Genomic DNA, 16,584 nt, shown 5'->3' with positions numbered 1-16,584 from the left:
TCCGCAAGCAGTGGAAATTTTTAAAATTGAGGAAAACCCTATCACACACAAGAGCATCAGTCAAACTTCTGTTTCAGGAATAGAACTGCAAGGTTAATGGATCCATTTAATCAATAGTTAGGATATCCTATGCTAGCTAGTCACATGTAGTCATTTCACTCTTATATCTATTCATTCGCACAATATGAGTGAGAATTATCACTTGACAAAAAACAACACCTGATACAAAGAAAGTAAACAAGGCAAATGAGTCTGAAGCAGATAGCAACAAAAGGAGACCTTAGAGAACTTTAAGGAAAGTTTATCTGGATATTAAATGAATCAACAACAGAAATGTATTATTTCTCTGATTCAAATAAATTTCCTCTTAAAAGAACAGAGTATCTTCAGAAATGACTAGAACAAGAAAAAAAGCATTTGGAGATTAAAAGTAATATTGCCAAAAGAAATGTTTTTCAAAGGAAAGAGTTTTCAAAGTTGATCAAAATACTACAAGCAATGGAGAAAAAAGTAAGGCATAGGATGGGATAGGGTGGTACTTTAAAGGAACTCACAGAGAAAAAGTCATCTCACAAGCTCCAATATATAAATCACAGAAATTGTAAAAGGAGGTAAAAGAAATTGAAGAGAAAGATTTTTTTTCATAAATGTTGAAGAAGACAAAACTTTTCAAATATAAAATTGTGCCTTCACATAGAATGGGAAAGTTGAATTCCAGGCAATCTAAAGGAAACTAAAGGTCTGTGACCCACCTTTTTTGAATTTTCAGAACAATGAAATGAAATCCCTCACACTATTCCAAAGAGAAAAAGAGGGATAACCAATCAAAAAGTAAGAAATTGATTGGCACTGAATTTCTCTCATTAGTACCTCAACACAATATGTCACAAAACACTGAAGTAGTCTTTAGGTTCATAAGAAAAATGGTTGTAAGATTTAGAGTAGTAGGCCTACATTTTTTTTCTTCTTTTTTTTTAAGTTCAAATGAGCTGTATTTAAATTGAAAACATGTCTTAAAAACTAGAGTAAAAAATCTGTTACAAAAAAGTATATTCAGCATTTCAAGTAAGGCAGACATATTTCTAGACTAACAATGCTAGACAATACTTAGAACTTTATTCTTTTTACCAAATTGTATAGAATGGAGGGGAAAAATAGATTATTTACACAAACCATTATCTACCTATGTACACAGAAGTACAAGTTTGGTGAGAGAAGAGACTCAAAATGTTGGTATCCCAGAAGCTGTTCTCATATAAAGTGATTCAATTTTTTTTTTTTCGATTTTAAGAATGCCTATGACTTTTCTTCATCTTCAATTTTGGAAGCCAAATAGTACTTTAAATGTCCCATATTGACAATTTGATACTCTACAATGAGGGGTACATCTGCAGACATACTGAGTGTTACCATAGAAGAGAGAGGAGTTGCTTTTGTAAAGAAGTTCAAATACCTCAATGCGAAAGTTAGCTGAACTGGTTCACTCATCTCATGTTAACAGCTTCCTCTTCTTTATCAACATTGTTTGTTTGTGACAGCTTAATGTTTCCATTCCCAAGTTCTCTACTTGTGGAAAATTTCACTCCATCTTTTGCCCAGGAAATTACAACAGCATCTCCACTATGACTGAGATCTCGGCATATACGTGCAAATTCACCAGAAGGCATCTTTACTACACAACTATATTCTTGTTCTGGAATTCCAAGCTTTTCAACATCTAAATCCATTCATTTCATTTCATAGTCTGAAACATTTTCTTGATTTGGAGCCTCAGATACTTAGTACCAAGGTGCGAGCATTATCTTCAGCCCTTAGTGTCTTCATTACCAGCACATTTCAGAATTTTGGACATGCTGGTGAGGTTCACACCTATGGCCGATTTGCGGTAAGTGTCCAAGCCCTCTGAGCATAGGGTGAGCTGCACCAAGGAGACGTGAGACGAGTCCACACTCTGCAGTTTCATGTCCGCTAGAGCTGATGTCCCAGCAGGCCTCCTTGATGAGATCATTAAGTGCTTCCAGCACTTTTTTCAGGATGGTGTCCTGGACCAGGCATGCCTCAAACGCCGTGGTGGAGTCCCAACGACACGGCTACAGGTGGAAAGGTATAAGGAGTAGGCGTTGTAGGCCTAACCGGACGAGAGTGAACGCAGCACACAAGTCTGAGACCGAGGAGGAGAAGCAAGTGGTTTCTACAACCATTCCATACCGCCGCATCTTCGAGGCCCAGAAATTTTCAATAAATTATGGAAGAGAAATAAATACATTGAATGGGTTAAGGGATGTCTGTCTCAGAATGTTTCCTTACCATCCTCTCCCTGCCCTTGGCCCTGTCCCAAGAGCTTATGGGAGAAGAGACACAAGCTAAGAAGAAATGGGGAAAATAAAAAAACAAAACACACATACACGATCCAGGAACATAGTGAGCCCAGGATAATAGCTCATGCATTTGTCTCAGATCAAATCGGTTTACAATTAGAACAAAAGAAAGATTTCATGTAGTTAGTGGGTATAGGCAGACCAATTTTATGCTCCAGAGGAAAATCTGTCATTCCTTTTTCAACAACAAGGATTAATTTTTTTTCTTTCCTTTTGAAACTCCAGGGAGGAATGCAAGAGGTACTCAAGTCACATGATAGTGTTGTCAGGTTGTGAGAATTTCATGAGAGATGCAGAAAGAGACTCACTGGAGTGTTAAGTGACCAGAGTTTTCCTGGAAGCACCAGGATTTCCCAGTTCACTGTTGTGGAAGGAAGTACTGGGCACAAGATCCACTTCTGCACTGAGCAAGAGTTTACAACCAGCCTATAGATTTGAAAGACTAAGGAGAGATGCAGAATGAGACATCAAGGCTCAGTCTTTTTTTTTTTATTTTTAAAATTTATTTGTTATTGGATAGAGACAGAGAGAAATTGAGAGAGAAGGAGGAGATAGAGAGGAAGAGAGACAGAGAGACCCCTGCAGACCTGCTTCACCGCCTGTGAAGCGACTCCCCTGCAGGTGGGGAGCTAGGGGCTTGAACTGGAATCCTAACTGGTCCTTGCTCTTTGCGCCACGTGTGCTTAACCCACTGCACTACCACCTGACTCCCCAAGGCTCAGTCTTAATGAAACTAAGTAACCTGTCAGTGGTTATCAGTAAACCAAAGTAAGGGCTAAGACAAAGTATGATGCACTTTGTGGGGCAAAGAAGTTAAAAAAAAATTGACAAAGCAAAAGACTCTGGGGAGAAAGGGCAGGAGGGGACTATGGGGACTTTGGGGTCCTGGTAGATGATAATGGAAAAGGACCTAGGTTGGGGGTGAGTGTTCTGTAGATACCTGTCATAGGGACATGAGAAATTGTGCCCATGTGTCAACAACTGTCCTGTAAACCATGAACTCCCCAATAAAATATGTGTTCTTTCAATCTCCTTCTCTCTCTCTATCTCTCTCTCTTTCCTCCATATCTGTTTAAAATATAGAGTTATGGGAGTCGGGCGGTAGCACAGTGGGTTAAGTGCAGGTGGCCACAGTGCAAGGACCGGTGTAAAGATCCCGGTTAGAGCCCCTGGCTCCCCACCTGCAGGGTGGTGAGGCAGTGAAGCAGGTCTGCAGGTGTCTATCTTTCTCTCTCCCTCTCTGTCTTCCCCTCCTCTCTCCATTTCTCTCTGTCCTATCCAACAACAATGACATCAGTAACAACAACAATAATAACTACAACAAGGGCAACAAGAGGGAATAAATAAATATTTTTTTTAAAAAAGAGTTGTGTCAGGAACCAATAGGAACAAAAATAGAAATGTTTTCAAAATGTATCTCAAATCAATGGGAGAAGTTGAGGGAGAATAAAATAGGGTCTGTCATTAATCAATCATATTTTTCTCAAGTATTTTGAGGTTTATCAATACCTATATTCCTGCAATATATATATATAATACTTGGGCACTTTCCCCTTGGCAGAGTTCCGCAGCTTTTGTGCCTTTTGGCCCAATATATATTTAGAAACCTTGATGCTGGGGAGGGATTCCCTTTTTTGACCGTTTAAAATTTAAATATGAGAAATTATGCCATCTGTACACAAGGGCAATTTTTTGTTTGTTTGTTTTTGTTTTTTCCTCCTGATGAACAAGGTCAAGTGGCAAAATCTTCTGAGAGACATGATTTTTATATAACTTGATGGAGGTAAGAGCTCAAGCCGGTGTTGTTGAAAGCCCATACCATTCCCAAAATAGAATGTCATACAGGAAAAGCAGCAACATTTGCTACCATTGTGTGATATGGTTGCCATGGATTCACAGAGCAAACACCCGCCATTTCCAGGGAAGCAAGTATCCTGGAGAAGCTAGATGGCAAATGAGGTTGCTAGTGTTATCAGCTGTCTTCATCTGTTCATGTAAGAGCCCTGCCAAGGTAACTAGACTGAGGCTGTCCTGGGAGCCTCCTGCACTAGTCTGAGCTGACCGGAAAACTAATACGGTGGCTAGTGAGAGATGTGTGGCTATAGAAAACAAGTAGTAAGAACAAACTGAGCTGAAAGTTTCTCAGAACACTAGAAATGTTCCTATTTGGTAGGACCCAGCAATTCTTCTCCTGGGGTTATATCCCCAAGTTCAGTAAGGAAGCAATTACAGAAGCCAGACCTTCCACCTTCTGCAACCCTGTAATGATCCTGGGTCCGTACTCCCAGAGGGATAAAGAATAGGGAAGCTCTCAAGGTAGGGGATTGGGTATGGAGTTTTGGAGGTGGGAATTGTGTGGAATTGTATCCCTTCTATCCTATAGTCTTGTCAATATTTCCATTTTATATAAAAAAAATTAAAGTAAATAAAGGGCATTTTTAAAATGCCAAGTTATTAAAAAAGAAGAAGAAAGAAAAGAAAAAACACACAAGCATATGCATCCACAGAGATCTATGCTTACTTAATGCTCACAGCAGCATTATCTGTAATAGATGAAACTTGGAGGCAACCCAGATGCCCAAGGACAGATGAGTGGCTAAGAAAGTTGTGATAGATATAGACAAAGAAATACTACTCAACTATTAAAAATGATGAAGCCATCTCTTTTGTCTCATCTTGGATGGAATTTGAAGGAATCATGTAGATAAAAAGAGAAGGATGAAAATGGAATAATACCACTTATAGGTAGGATGTAAGAAACAAGGACAGAAAGGGAAAACACAAAAGTGAAACTTGATCTGCCTGTAGTGTATCACTCATTTAAACAAACCTATTGCCCAGTGCTATCTGCTGACACACCTCTGTCTCTTCAGACTAAGCCCCCGTCAATGTGATTATTGACAGAAAGGTTCAACACAGCTCACCACAGGAAATACTGACGCTGTGCTTCCTGATAATTCACCTAACCTAGCACCACTGAGATTCCTTATTCATGCACATATCATCTGGTTATAAAGGCCCAAATGGACAGTCATGTCGGTGGCCTTGCTGCGGCGCGGCCTGGAGCTGCTAGGGGCTCTGGCGCCCCAGGTCGCCTGCGGCCTGGCCAAAGCCAGCGGGACTCCGGAGCAGCGGCCCAGGAAGGCGAAAGCGACCCAGGCACAAAAGCTGCGGAACTCTGCCAAGAGGAAAGTGCCCAAGTCGGCGCTGGCTGGATTCCAGAAGCGAGAGAAGCAGAACTACCTTGGAGCAAACCTGAAGTTTATGACTGCTTCCAGGAACACCATGGCTGAGAACGTCATCCGGAAGATTCTTTATCAGAACCGGGGCCGCAAGGCCTGTGACCCGCCTGTAACCAAGACTAAAAAGAAGACTGAGGGCACTGTGTTCACTGAGGAAGACTTCCAGAAGTTCCAACAGGAATACTTCGGCAGCTAGGCCCCAGCGGGGTATATAGTCTTGAAGCCTGCATTGACCCCAGGACCCCATAAAGGGCACATCAGATTGGGTCAGGGATGCCGTAAAACTAGAGCCAGTGCTGGGGGCCGGGTGGTGGCGCACCTGGTTTGAGCCCCCAGTCTCCACCTGCAGGGGGAGAGCTTCACGAGTGGTGAAACGGGGTTGCTGGTGTCACTCTGTCTCTCTCCGTCTCTATCACCCCTTTCCCTCTTGATTTCTGACTGTCTCTATCCAATACATAAAGATAATTTAAAAAAAAAATTAAAAAAAAAAAACTAGAACCAGTGGGAGGCTAGAATAGAGCTGGAAGCCATAAGAGGGACTTAACTCACACTGCATGTTTGGGAAGAACCAGCGGCCTGCCAGAAAAGTTTGTGTTTTGTGTGTTCTTGCTGAAGCAGGACCTTTGAACTGCTTAATCTGGAAAAGCCAGTTTTGGGGCTGCAGGATATACACCTCTGGGAATGGGAGAGCTCCAAGGGTTTCCAGGCTTTAATAAATGTGGACCTAGAAAAAAAAAAAAGGCCCTAATGTAGACAAAGGCAGTGGTTTTCTTTCTTTGCACTGTCACTCCTTTCAGTCTCCCCAACAGAAAATTATAGTTAGAATATTAAAAATAATTCTCCACTATTATTTGAGCCTAACCACTTTTTTCTTGAAAGAAAATAAAATTGCAAGAATTAAAATTATTTTCCCTGGAATATATATATTATATATCATATATCATATATTATATGTATTATATATTAGAGAGAGAGAGAGAGAGAAAGGGAAGAGAAGGAGAGAGACTTTTGTTGGACATATGTCTTCTACTCTATTATTTATTTTTCTTGAACTAGCTAAAAAGTCAATGTTAAGAAACAATAAGTTATTTATATTTCCTTTCATTTATTTTTAAAATAGTCTTGATTTATTCATAGTTTGTTACAATATTGTAAGATTTAAATGTATAGTTCCATCCTACACCCACCACCAAAGTTCTGTATCTCCAACCTTGAAACTCCCAAAGTTAACCACCATTGTCCTCACAAGTCTTACAGTTTGCTTGTGTCTGTTTTGTTTGGATTTTTTTTTTTTTTGGCAAGTTCATATGAATGAACATGACTGAAGCTATCTGGTAGTTGTCTTTCTTCCCTTTACTTATTTCCTAAGCATAATCACCTCCAGTTCCATCCATTTTGTCCCAAAGGACACCTTATAATATTTTTTGGTCACAGAGTAATATTCCATGGAATGTATATCCCATAACTTTAGCCAGTTATCTGTTGATAGGCATTCAGGCTGCTTCTAAAATTTGGCTATTGTGAATAATGCTGCTATGAACATAGGGGTGCATATGTCCCTTCTAATTAGTCTTGATGGTCCACTAGATAAATGCCTAAGAGTGGTGTTGCTGGATCATAAGGTACTTCCATTTTTATTTGTTTAAGGCCTCTCCGTCCTAGGGGCTGTACCAGTTTGCATTCCCATCAACAATGTAGGAGAGTTTCCTTTTCTCCACAACCTCTTCAACACCTGTCATTTTCTGGTTGATTGCTGTAAGCCATTCTCTCATGTGTGAGATGGTATCTCAGTGTGGTTTTAATTTTCATTTCTCTCATGATAAGTGAACAGATTTCTTCATGTGTCTGTGGGCCATGTGTATCTCTTCTTTAGAAAACTGTTTAGTTCTTTAGCCCACTTATTAATTTATTTTTTTACTTCTTTTGTAGATCTGTACCAATTCTGTATAGATGTTTGATATCAGTCACTTGTCTGATATATGTATGATGTGCAAATATCTTCTCCCATTTACAGGATTGCCTGGTTATTCTTGTGTAGTTTGCTTTTGATGTGTAGAAGCATTTTAGTTTCATGTAACCCCATTTTTTTTTACTGTTGTTTTCATTTCCCATGCCCAGGGAGTTGAGTTTCCAAATACATATTTGGTATGAAGGCCCAACAAAGTTTCACCAACATTTTCTTCTATACATTTTAGAGTTTCTGGTCTAATATCTAGATCTTTAATCCATTTTGATTTGACTTTGGTGTATGGTATTAGGTGGTAGTCTAGTTTTACTTTTCTACATGTGTCTGCCCTTACCTCCATTGAATGATTTTGGCCCCTTTGTCATATCTTAGGTGGCTGTATAATTGTGGTTTCATTTCTGGATTTTTATTCTGCTCCATTGATCCAAGTGTCTATTTTTATTCTAGTACCATGCTGTTTTGATTATCACTGCTTTATAGTGTCAACTGAAGTTGGGGAGTGTGATACCTCATATTTTTCCTTTTTTCTCAGAAGTGTTTTGGCAATTTGTGGTCTTTTTTGGTTCCACACAAATTTTTGAACAAGTTGTTCAATTTGCTTGAAAAATTCCATTGAGATTTTGAGATGGATTGTAAGGAAATTGTAGATTGCTTTTGGTAGAATGACTTTTTTTTTTTTTTTTTTGCCATCAGGGTTATTGCTGGGGCTCAGTGCCTGCACCACAGATCCCTTGCTCCTGGAGGCCATTTTTTTTCTTTTGTTGCCCTTATTTTTTTTTTATCATTGTTGTGGTTATATTGTTGTTGTTATTGATGTCCTTGCTATTGGATAGGAAAGAGAGGAATGGAGAGAGGAGGGGAACACAGAGAAGGGGAGAGAAAGACAGACACCTGCTGACCTGCTTCACGGCTTCTGTAATTCCACAGGAAAATGATCTCCTTGCCCCAAAGAACCCCGGGAGGGTTTGAGAGTTCCAGAGTTCGAGGGTTGGAGAGTTGCAGAGTTCGAGAGTGCTTGCACCGCCGCGGGGGGGAAAGAGGCAGCAGAGTTCTGTTTGGTGATTAGTTTGTCTTAGTTTATGAATCGTTGTTCCTGAATAAAGAAATACAACTTCCCTGCCCAGCCGTATGTCTCTGGTCGTCTCTGTTACCCGCCCGTGAAGCTAGCCCGGCCAGCTGGAGCCCCTGAATTTTAACAACAGGTTCCAAGAGCATTTATTTCTGATACCATAAAATGAAAATCTGGAACTTCCATTTCCAAGACGGAAACTCAGAGTTGCAAGATAATTCTCCAAACCAAGGGGGAAAGAAAAGACTTTAAAATTATATGTTGAATATCATTATCATTAGAAGTTTCTATGGGGAAACAGAAAAATAAAATACTGTGCTTAACTTTGTTAAATTTTTCTAACTATAGAGATTTTGTTTAAAGGTCAGTGGAAGTAGGAATTATTACATCTTTGGGTGCAGAGATGTTAAAAACCATATTTAAAATCTTCTAATAAAAGATACTTTAAATTGAAAAGAAAAAGAAAAAAGAAGTTTCTGAAACTGCAAATTTCTACAACAAATTAAAAACAACATAAGAGTGGCCCACATTATAACATCTAAGGCTGACTTTAAAGAGCTCAGGTTACTTTAGGAACATAGATATTGTATTTTAGATTTATGATTTCAGGGTTCAAGTATAAGTAGGTTTTTACATAAGATCAGCCATGCTATTTTTACGCCAGTGAACATTATCTTCACCCACAACATAAAGGGTAATTGTTGGAGTTACAGAAATACTGGCTCATTCTTTTTTTTTTTAATTTATTTCTTTATTGGGGAATTAATGTTTTACATTCAACAGTAAATACAGAAGTTTGTACATGCATAACATTCCCCAGTTTCCCATTTAACAATACAACCAACCACCACTATGTCATTTATCATCCTTCATGGACCTGTATTCTCCCCACCCACCCACCCCAGAGTCTTTTACTTTGGTGCAATACGCCAATTCCATTTCAAGTTCTACTTGTATTTTCTTTTCTGATCTTATTTTTCAACTTCTGCCTGAGAGTGAGATCATCCCATATTCATCCTTCTGTTTCTGACTTATTTCACTCAACATGATTTTTTCAAGGTCCATCCAAGATCGGCTGAAAACGGTGAAGTCACCATTTTTTACAGCTGAGTAGTATTCCATTGTGTATATATACCACAACTTGCTCAGCCACTCATCTGTTGTTGGACACCTGGGTTGATTCCAGGTTTTGGCTATTACAAATTGTGCTGCCAAGAACATATGCGTACACAGATCTTTTTGGATGGATGTGTTGGGTTCCTTAGGATATATCCCCAGGAGAGGAATTGCAGGATCATAGGGTAGGTCCATTTCTAGCCTTGTGAGAGTTCTCCAGACTGTTCTCCACAGAGGTTGGACCAATTTGCATTCTCACCAACAGTGTAGGAGGGTTCCTTTGACCCCACACACTCTCCAGCATTTGCTGCTGTTACCTTTTCTGATGTATGACATTCTCACAGGAGTGAAATGATATCTCATTGTTGTCTTTATTTGCATTTCTCTGACAATCAGAGACTTGGAGCATTTTTTCATGTGTTTCTCAGCCTTCTGGATCTCTTCTGTGGTGAATATTCTGTCCAAGTCCTCCCCCCATTTTTGGATGGGGTTATTTGTTGTCTTGTTGTTGAGTCTGGCAAGCTCTTTATATATGTTGGTTATTAAACTCTTATCTGAAGTATGGCATGTAAAGATCTTCTCCCATTCTGTGAGGGGTCTCTTGGTTTGGGTAGTGGTTTCTTTTGTTGTGAAGAAGCTTTTTAATTTGATGTAGTCCCATAGGTTTATACTTGCCTTAGTCTTCTTTGTAATTGGATTTGTTTCATTGAAAATGTCTTTAAAATTTATGTGGAAAAGAGTTCTGCCAATATTTTCCTCTAAGTATCTGATAGTTTGTGGTCTAACATCCAAGTCCTTGATCCACTTGGAATTTACTTTTGTATTTGGTGAAATACAGTGGTTCAGTTTCATTCTTCTGCATGTTTCAACCCATTGTTTCCAACACCATTTGTTGAAGAGACTCTGCTTTCCCCATGTAATAGTCTGGGCACCTTTGTCAAAGATTAGATGTCCATAGGTGTGGGGCCTCATTTCTGGGCTCTCAATTCTTTTCCACTGGTCAGTGTGTCTATTCATGTTCCAGTACCAAGCAGTTTTGATGACAGCGGCCCTATAATATAGTTTGAGATCTGGGAGTGTGATGCCACCGGTTCTGTTCTTTTTTCTCAAGATTGTTTTGGCAATTCTAGGCCTTTTCTGGTTCCAGATAAACATTTGTAGCATTTTTTCTATTCTCCTAAAAATGTGCTTGGGATCTTGATGGGGATAGCATTAAATTTGTAGATGGCTCTGGGTAATATATTCATTTTGATGATGTTAATTCTTCCAACCCATGAACATGGAATATCTTTCCACTTCTTTCTGTCTTTTTCAATTTCTTTGAGTAGTGACTCATAATTTTCAGTATACAAGTCTTTCACCTCCTTGGTTAGATTTACTCCTAGATATTTTATTGTTTTTGTTGCTATAGTAAAAGGAATTGATTTCTGGATTTCAATTTCTTCTTTTTATTTATTTTTTTTATTTAAGAAAGGATTAATTAACAAAACCATAGGGTAGGAGGGGTACAATTCCATACAATTCCCACCACCCAATCTCCATTTCCCACCCCATCCTCTGATAGCTTTCCCATTCTCTATCCCTCTGGGAGCATGGACCCAGGGTCATTGTGGGTTGCAGAAGGTAGAAGGTCTGGCTTCTGTAATTGCTTCCCCGCTGAACATGGGTGTTGACTGGTAGGTCCCTACTCCCAGTCTGCCTCTCTCTTTCCCTAGTAGGGTGGGTCTCTGGGGAAGCGGAGCTCCAGGACACATTGGTGGGGTCTTCAGTCTAGGGAAGCCTGGCCGGCATCCTGGTGACATCTGGAACCTGGTGACTGAAAAGAGAGTTAACCTACGAAGCCAAACAAATTGTTGAGCAATCATGGACCCAAAGCTTGGAATAGTGGAGAGGAAATGTTAGGGGGGTACTCACTGCAAACTCTGGTGCACTTCTGCTTTCAGGCATATATTTTGCAGTAGTTTACGGATACGTGTGAATATATGCTCTCTCTCACAGAAACTGGTGTATATCTAGATTTTGGGACTTTGTTAGAAAGTGAACCACCTGAGATGAAATTAGAGAATACTATGAAAGGAAAGGTCTCAACCAAGTAATGAAGTTGAAGGGTTGTCATTCCACACGTGAAGTCTCTGGACACAGTCTGAAGTGAAGCATATTGAGGTGGCAATCATTGTGTTGGTTATGTTGTGATCAGCAGATGCAATATTATTTGATATGGATTGGGAGAGGCATACGGGAAAGTGGGCCCTATCCAAGGGTTCCAGGACTGGGGGAAGTAGAGGCTCTATAGTGGAGATGTGAGGTTCCTGCTGTCTTAGGGTTCAAAAAGACAATGGATAGTTAATGTTATCATCACATTGTTTGGTAATTGGGTTAACTTTGAAAAGTCCTTTTGTCAATTTCTTCTAACTTAGTGTTTGCATAGAGGAATGCCACTGACTTTTGAATGTTAATTTTATAGCCTGACACCTTACTGTATTGCCTAATAATTTCCAAAAGCTTCTTGCTGGATTCTTTAGGTTTTTCTATGTATACTATCATGTCATCTGCAAATAAGGAGAGTTTGACTTCTTCTCTTCCAATTTGTATCCCTTTAATTCCTTACTCCTGCCTGATTGCTATGGCAAGAACTTCCAACACTATGTTGAATAGTAATGGTGATAGTGGGCAGCCCTGTCTAGTACCTGATCTGAGTGGAAATGCTTCCAGTTTTTCACCATTGAGTATGATGTTGGCTGTAGGTTTGCTATATATAGACTCCACTATCTTCAGGAATTTTCCATCTATTCCCATTTTTTGTAGTGTTTTGATCATAAAGGGATGTTGTATTTTGTCAAAGGCTTTCTCTGCATCTATTGATATGACCATGTGGTTTTTGGTCTTGCTTTTGTTGATGTGGTGGATCACATTGATTGATTTACGTATATTAAACCAACCTTGCATGCCTGGGATAAACCCCACTTGGTCATGATGAACAATCTTTTTGATATACTATTGTATCCGGTTGGCTAGAATTTTGTTTAATATTTTTGCATCTATGTTCATCAGAGATATTGGTCTGTAGTTTTCTTTTTTGGTTGTATCCCTGTCTGCTTTTGGTATCAGGGTGATGTTGGCTTCATAGAAGCTGGCAGGGAGTATTCCAGTGTCTTCAATCTTCTGGAAGATTTTTAAAAGTAGAGGTATTAGTTCTTCTTTGAAGGTTTTGTGGAATTCATTTGTAAAACCATCTGGTCCAGGACTTTTATTTTTGGGGAGATTTTTGATAACTGTTTCAATTTCATTAGCTGTGATGGGTCTGTTCATGTTATCTACTTCCTCTTTACTTAGTTTTGGAAGTTGGTAGGTATCTAGGAAATCGTCCATTTCTTCCAGGTTCTTTATCTTGGTGGCATATAGTTGTTCATAGAAGCCTCGCATGATATGTTGAATTTCTGCAGTGTCTGTTGTGATATCTCCTCTTTGATTTACTATCCTATTTATTTGGGTCTTCTCCCTTTTTTGTTTTGTGAGTCTGGCTAAAGGTTTGTCGATTTTGTTTACTCTTTCGAAGAACCAACATTTACTTTCATTGATCTTTTGTATGGTTTTCCTATTCTCAATGTTATTTATTTCTGCCCTAACTTTAGTGATTTCTGACCTTCTCGTTGCTTTAGGGTTCCTTTGTTGTTCTTCTAGGTCTTCAAGATGTGCAATCAGGCTGTTTATTTGTGCTTTTTCTTGTTTCCTAATGTGTGCTTGTATAGCTATGAACTTCCCTCTTAATACTGCTTTAGCTGTGTCCCAAATATTTTGATAGCTTGTGTCTTCATTTTCATTGAACTCTCGAAACATTTTGATTTCTTCTTTAATTTCCTCTTTGACCCAGAAGTTGTTAAGAAGTGTACTGTTGAGCTTCCACATTTTGGGACTGTTACTAATCTTTTGTTGATTGTTAAGTGTTAGTTTAATTCCACTGTGGTCTGAGAAGATGCTTGGGATGATTTCAATGCTCTTGAATTTGCTGATGCTGTCTTTTTGGCCTAACATATGGTCTATCCTTGAGAATGACCCATGTGGATTTGAGTAAAATGTGTATTCCAGTTTCTTGGGATGAATGACTCTGAAAATATCCAATAGTTCTAGTTTATCTATCACTTCATTTAGCTCCCCTATGTCTTTATTGATTTTCTGCCTGGATGATCTGTCAAGTTGAGAAAGCAGGGTGTTGAAGTCCCCTACTATGATTGTGTTACTGTTAATATATTGCTGTAGCTCTTTCAGTAGAAGTTTGATATATTTAGATGGCTTCTCATTGGGTGCATAGATGTTAATAATTGTTAAGTCCTCTTGATCCTCTAAGCATTAAGTAGTGTCCATTCCTATCTTTTTTAATCTTATCTATTTTAAAGTCTATCATGTCAGATATGAGAATAGCTGTTCCTGCCCTTTTTTGTGGGCCATTGGCTTGTATGATAGTTTTCCATCCTTTCACTTTAAGTCTGTGTTTGTCTTGTTGAATTAGGTGGGTTTCCTGTAGACAGTATATTGTTGGGTTGTGTTTTCTGATCCATCTTCCTACTCTGTCTCTTTTAATAGGTGAATTCAGGCCATTGACATTTATTGATATCAAAGATTGAAGATATTTTAATGCCATTCTTGTAGAGTTTTAGAGTGTTTTGATATATGTCCTATTTGTGGTGGTCTGATTGTTTATAGGAGACCTTTCAGAACTTCTTGCAGGGCAGGCTTGGTGATAGTTTATTCCTTCAACTGTTGCTTGTCTGAGAAGGTTTTGATGCCTCCATCCACTCTGAATGGCAGCCTAGCAGGATATAGTATTCTTGGCTGAAAGCCTTTCTCATTGAGCACTTGCTAGATATCTTGCCATTCTCTTCCGGCCTGTAGTGTCTGTATGGAGAAGTCTGCTGCTAATCTTATGGGTTTTCCTTTGTAGGTGACTCTTTGTTTTTCTGTTTCAGCCTTCAGGATCCTTTCTTTATCCTTATTCCTTTCCATTCTAAGTATGATATGTCTTGGTGTCTTTAGGTCTGGGTTAATTCTGTTTGGGACCCTCTGGGCTTCTTGAATCTTTATGTCTTTGATATTGTCTAGACTACAGAAATTTTCTGCTATTATGGCCTGGAAAATGCTTTCTTCCTCTCCTTCTCTTTCTTCCTCTGGTATGCCAATAATGTGTATATTGTTTCTTTTGAAGTCATCCCATAGGACTCTATTGTTGTTTTCAGCATCTCTTAATCTCTTTTTGAGATCTCTTACTTCTTTTTAGTTGTCTCTAATTCATCCTCAATCTTGCTAATTCTGTCTTCAGCCTCATTGATTCTATTCTCTCTGCCCTCTACTGTTTTCTGGAGTTCATCTATTTTGTTGCCCTGCTCTGATACTGTTTTAGCTTGTTCAGCTAGTTGCATTCTTAGATCAGCGATTTCAGCTTTCAGCTCTCTAATAACCATGAGATAATTAGTATTTTCTTCCATATTCTCATTTGTTGTTCCTGTATTTCTGATTATAATTTTTTCAAATTCTTTACTCACTCCTGTTATTATTTCCTTAGCTAATGTTTGGATGTTGAACTCGTTATTTTGTGCTTCACCCTCTGGAGGACTTTTAGCTGGGCTCTTGTCCTGGTTCGATTCTCCAATATTTTTCCTTGTTGTTTTAACCATTTTATATATTATGTTATGAGTTCCCTTTATCAGTACTTTTCAAATTATTGATCACTATTGTCTGGATTGACTTGTGTCTAAGTAAGTTAATTAAAGGATTCACAGTGGTGGAAGTTAACAGTTGTTTCAATAGTATTTAAATCTCTGAGTTGGAGCTCAGTGGTTTAAAAGCCTCTTTTTTTTTCTTTTTCTTCTCTGTAGGATATGGAGCCTGAGGCCTTTTAAACTATCAATAGGCTTCAGCTTAATCACTGACTCCTGACCAAGAGATAAAGCAGGGTGTGGCAGAGATAATCCAGTGGTTATGCAAAGAGACTTTCACAACCCCTCAGCTATGCCACCAAGGTATAGGTCTTCTCCTGAGTTTCCTGGTTAGATCTCTGTCCCCTGGTGTCCCTCCCTGTCACTGCTCCAGATTCTGAGGGTAGTAGCAATGGAGACTCAGAGTTGCACTTGGTGAGTCTCTGGGGAGTCCTCTCCTCGCTTCAGCTGTCCCCTGGTTGGTGGAGCAGACTGGAGGTGGTGTCTCAACTGATAAACTGCTGAACTGTTAGCAGTCACTTAATCTCTCCTTAGGCTCCTCTCTCCTCTGTCACCAGCCACATGTGTTTGTACTCACTGGTGATTTACTGGGTTCCTGTGGTCATTCTAGTCCTGTCTTGTTTCGGTCCCGGGTGGTCTCCTTTGGTATTCCTAGTTGATCTGAGAGAGGATAGGAGAGGAGAGGAGAGAAAGCGATCTGCTGCTCGTAGCTCCACCTCCGGAAGTTGAATCAGAAATACTGGCTCATTCTTTTTAAAATTTATTTATTTATTATTTGATAGAGACAGAGAAACTGAAGGGGAGATAGAAAGGGAGAGAGACAGAGCACTGTTTTACCACTTGTGAAGCTTTCCTCCTGTAGGTGGGGACCAAGGGATTGAATCTGTGTCCTTGCACACTGTAATGTGTGTGCTTAATCATGTGTGCACACCACCTGGCCCCTACTGGCTCATTCTTCAATTGAACTTCTATCCAATAAAATTTGGGAGTGTCCAGGAATTTGTTTTGTTTTGATAAGACAGAGGGAAATTGAGGTAGAGGGAAGGTGGGTGAAGAAAGACTGGGGGAAAGAACAGGGAAGAGAAAGAAAGAGAAAACGCTG

At 39.3% G+C, this 16,584-nt stretch overlaps 1 protein-coding gene and 1 pseudogene across 1 annotated transcript; one reads left to right on the top strand and one right to left on the bottom strand.

Moving 5' to 3' along the window:
- Positions 1-1,244: 1,244 nt before the first annotated feature.
- LOC103123067 (proliferating cell nuclear antigen-like) lies at positions 1,245-2,128 on the bottom strand (annotated as a pseudogene).
- Positions 2,129-5,411: 3,283 nt separating this feature from the next.
- On the top strand, positions 5,412-5,933 carry LOC103123053 (active regulator of SIRT1-like). The gene has a single exon (XM_007533682.2). It carries the CDS (start codon positions 5,412-5,414, stop codon positions 5,814-5,816), a length of 405 nt encoding a protein of 134 aa, XP_007533744.1. The 3' UTR covers positions 5,817-5,933.
- Positions 5,934-16,584: the final 10,651 nt, after the last annotated feature.

This window comes from Erinaceus europaeus, chromosome 7, assembly GCF_950295315.1.
Source record: "Erinaceus europaeus chromosome 7, mEriEur2.1, whole genome shotgun sequence".
In the NCBI taxonomy this organism is placed as follows: Eukaryota; Metazoa; Chordata; class Mammalia; order Eulipotyphla; family Erinaceidae; genus Erinaceus; species Erinaceus europaeus.
This window is presented reverse-complemented; position numbering and strand designations above follow the sequence as displayed.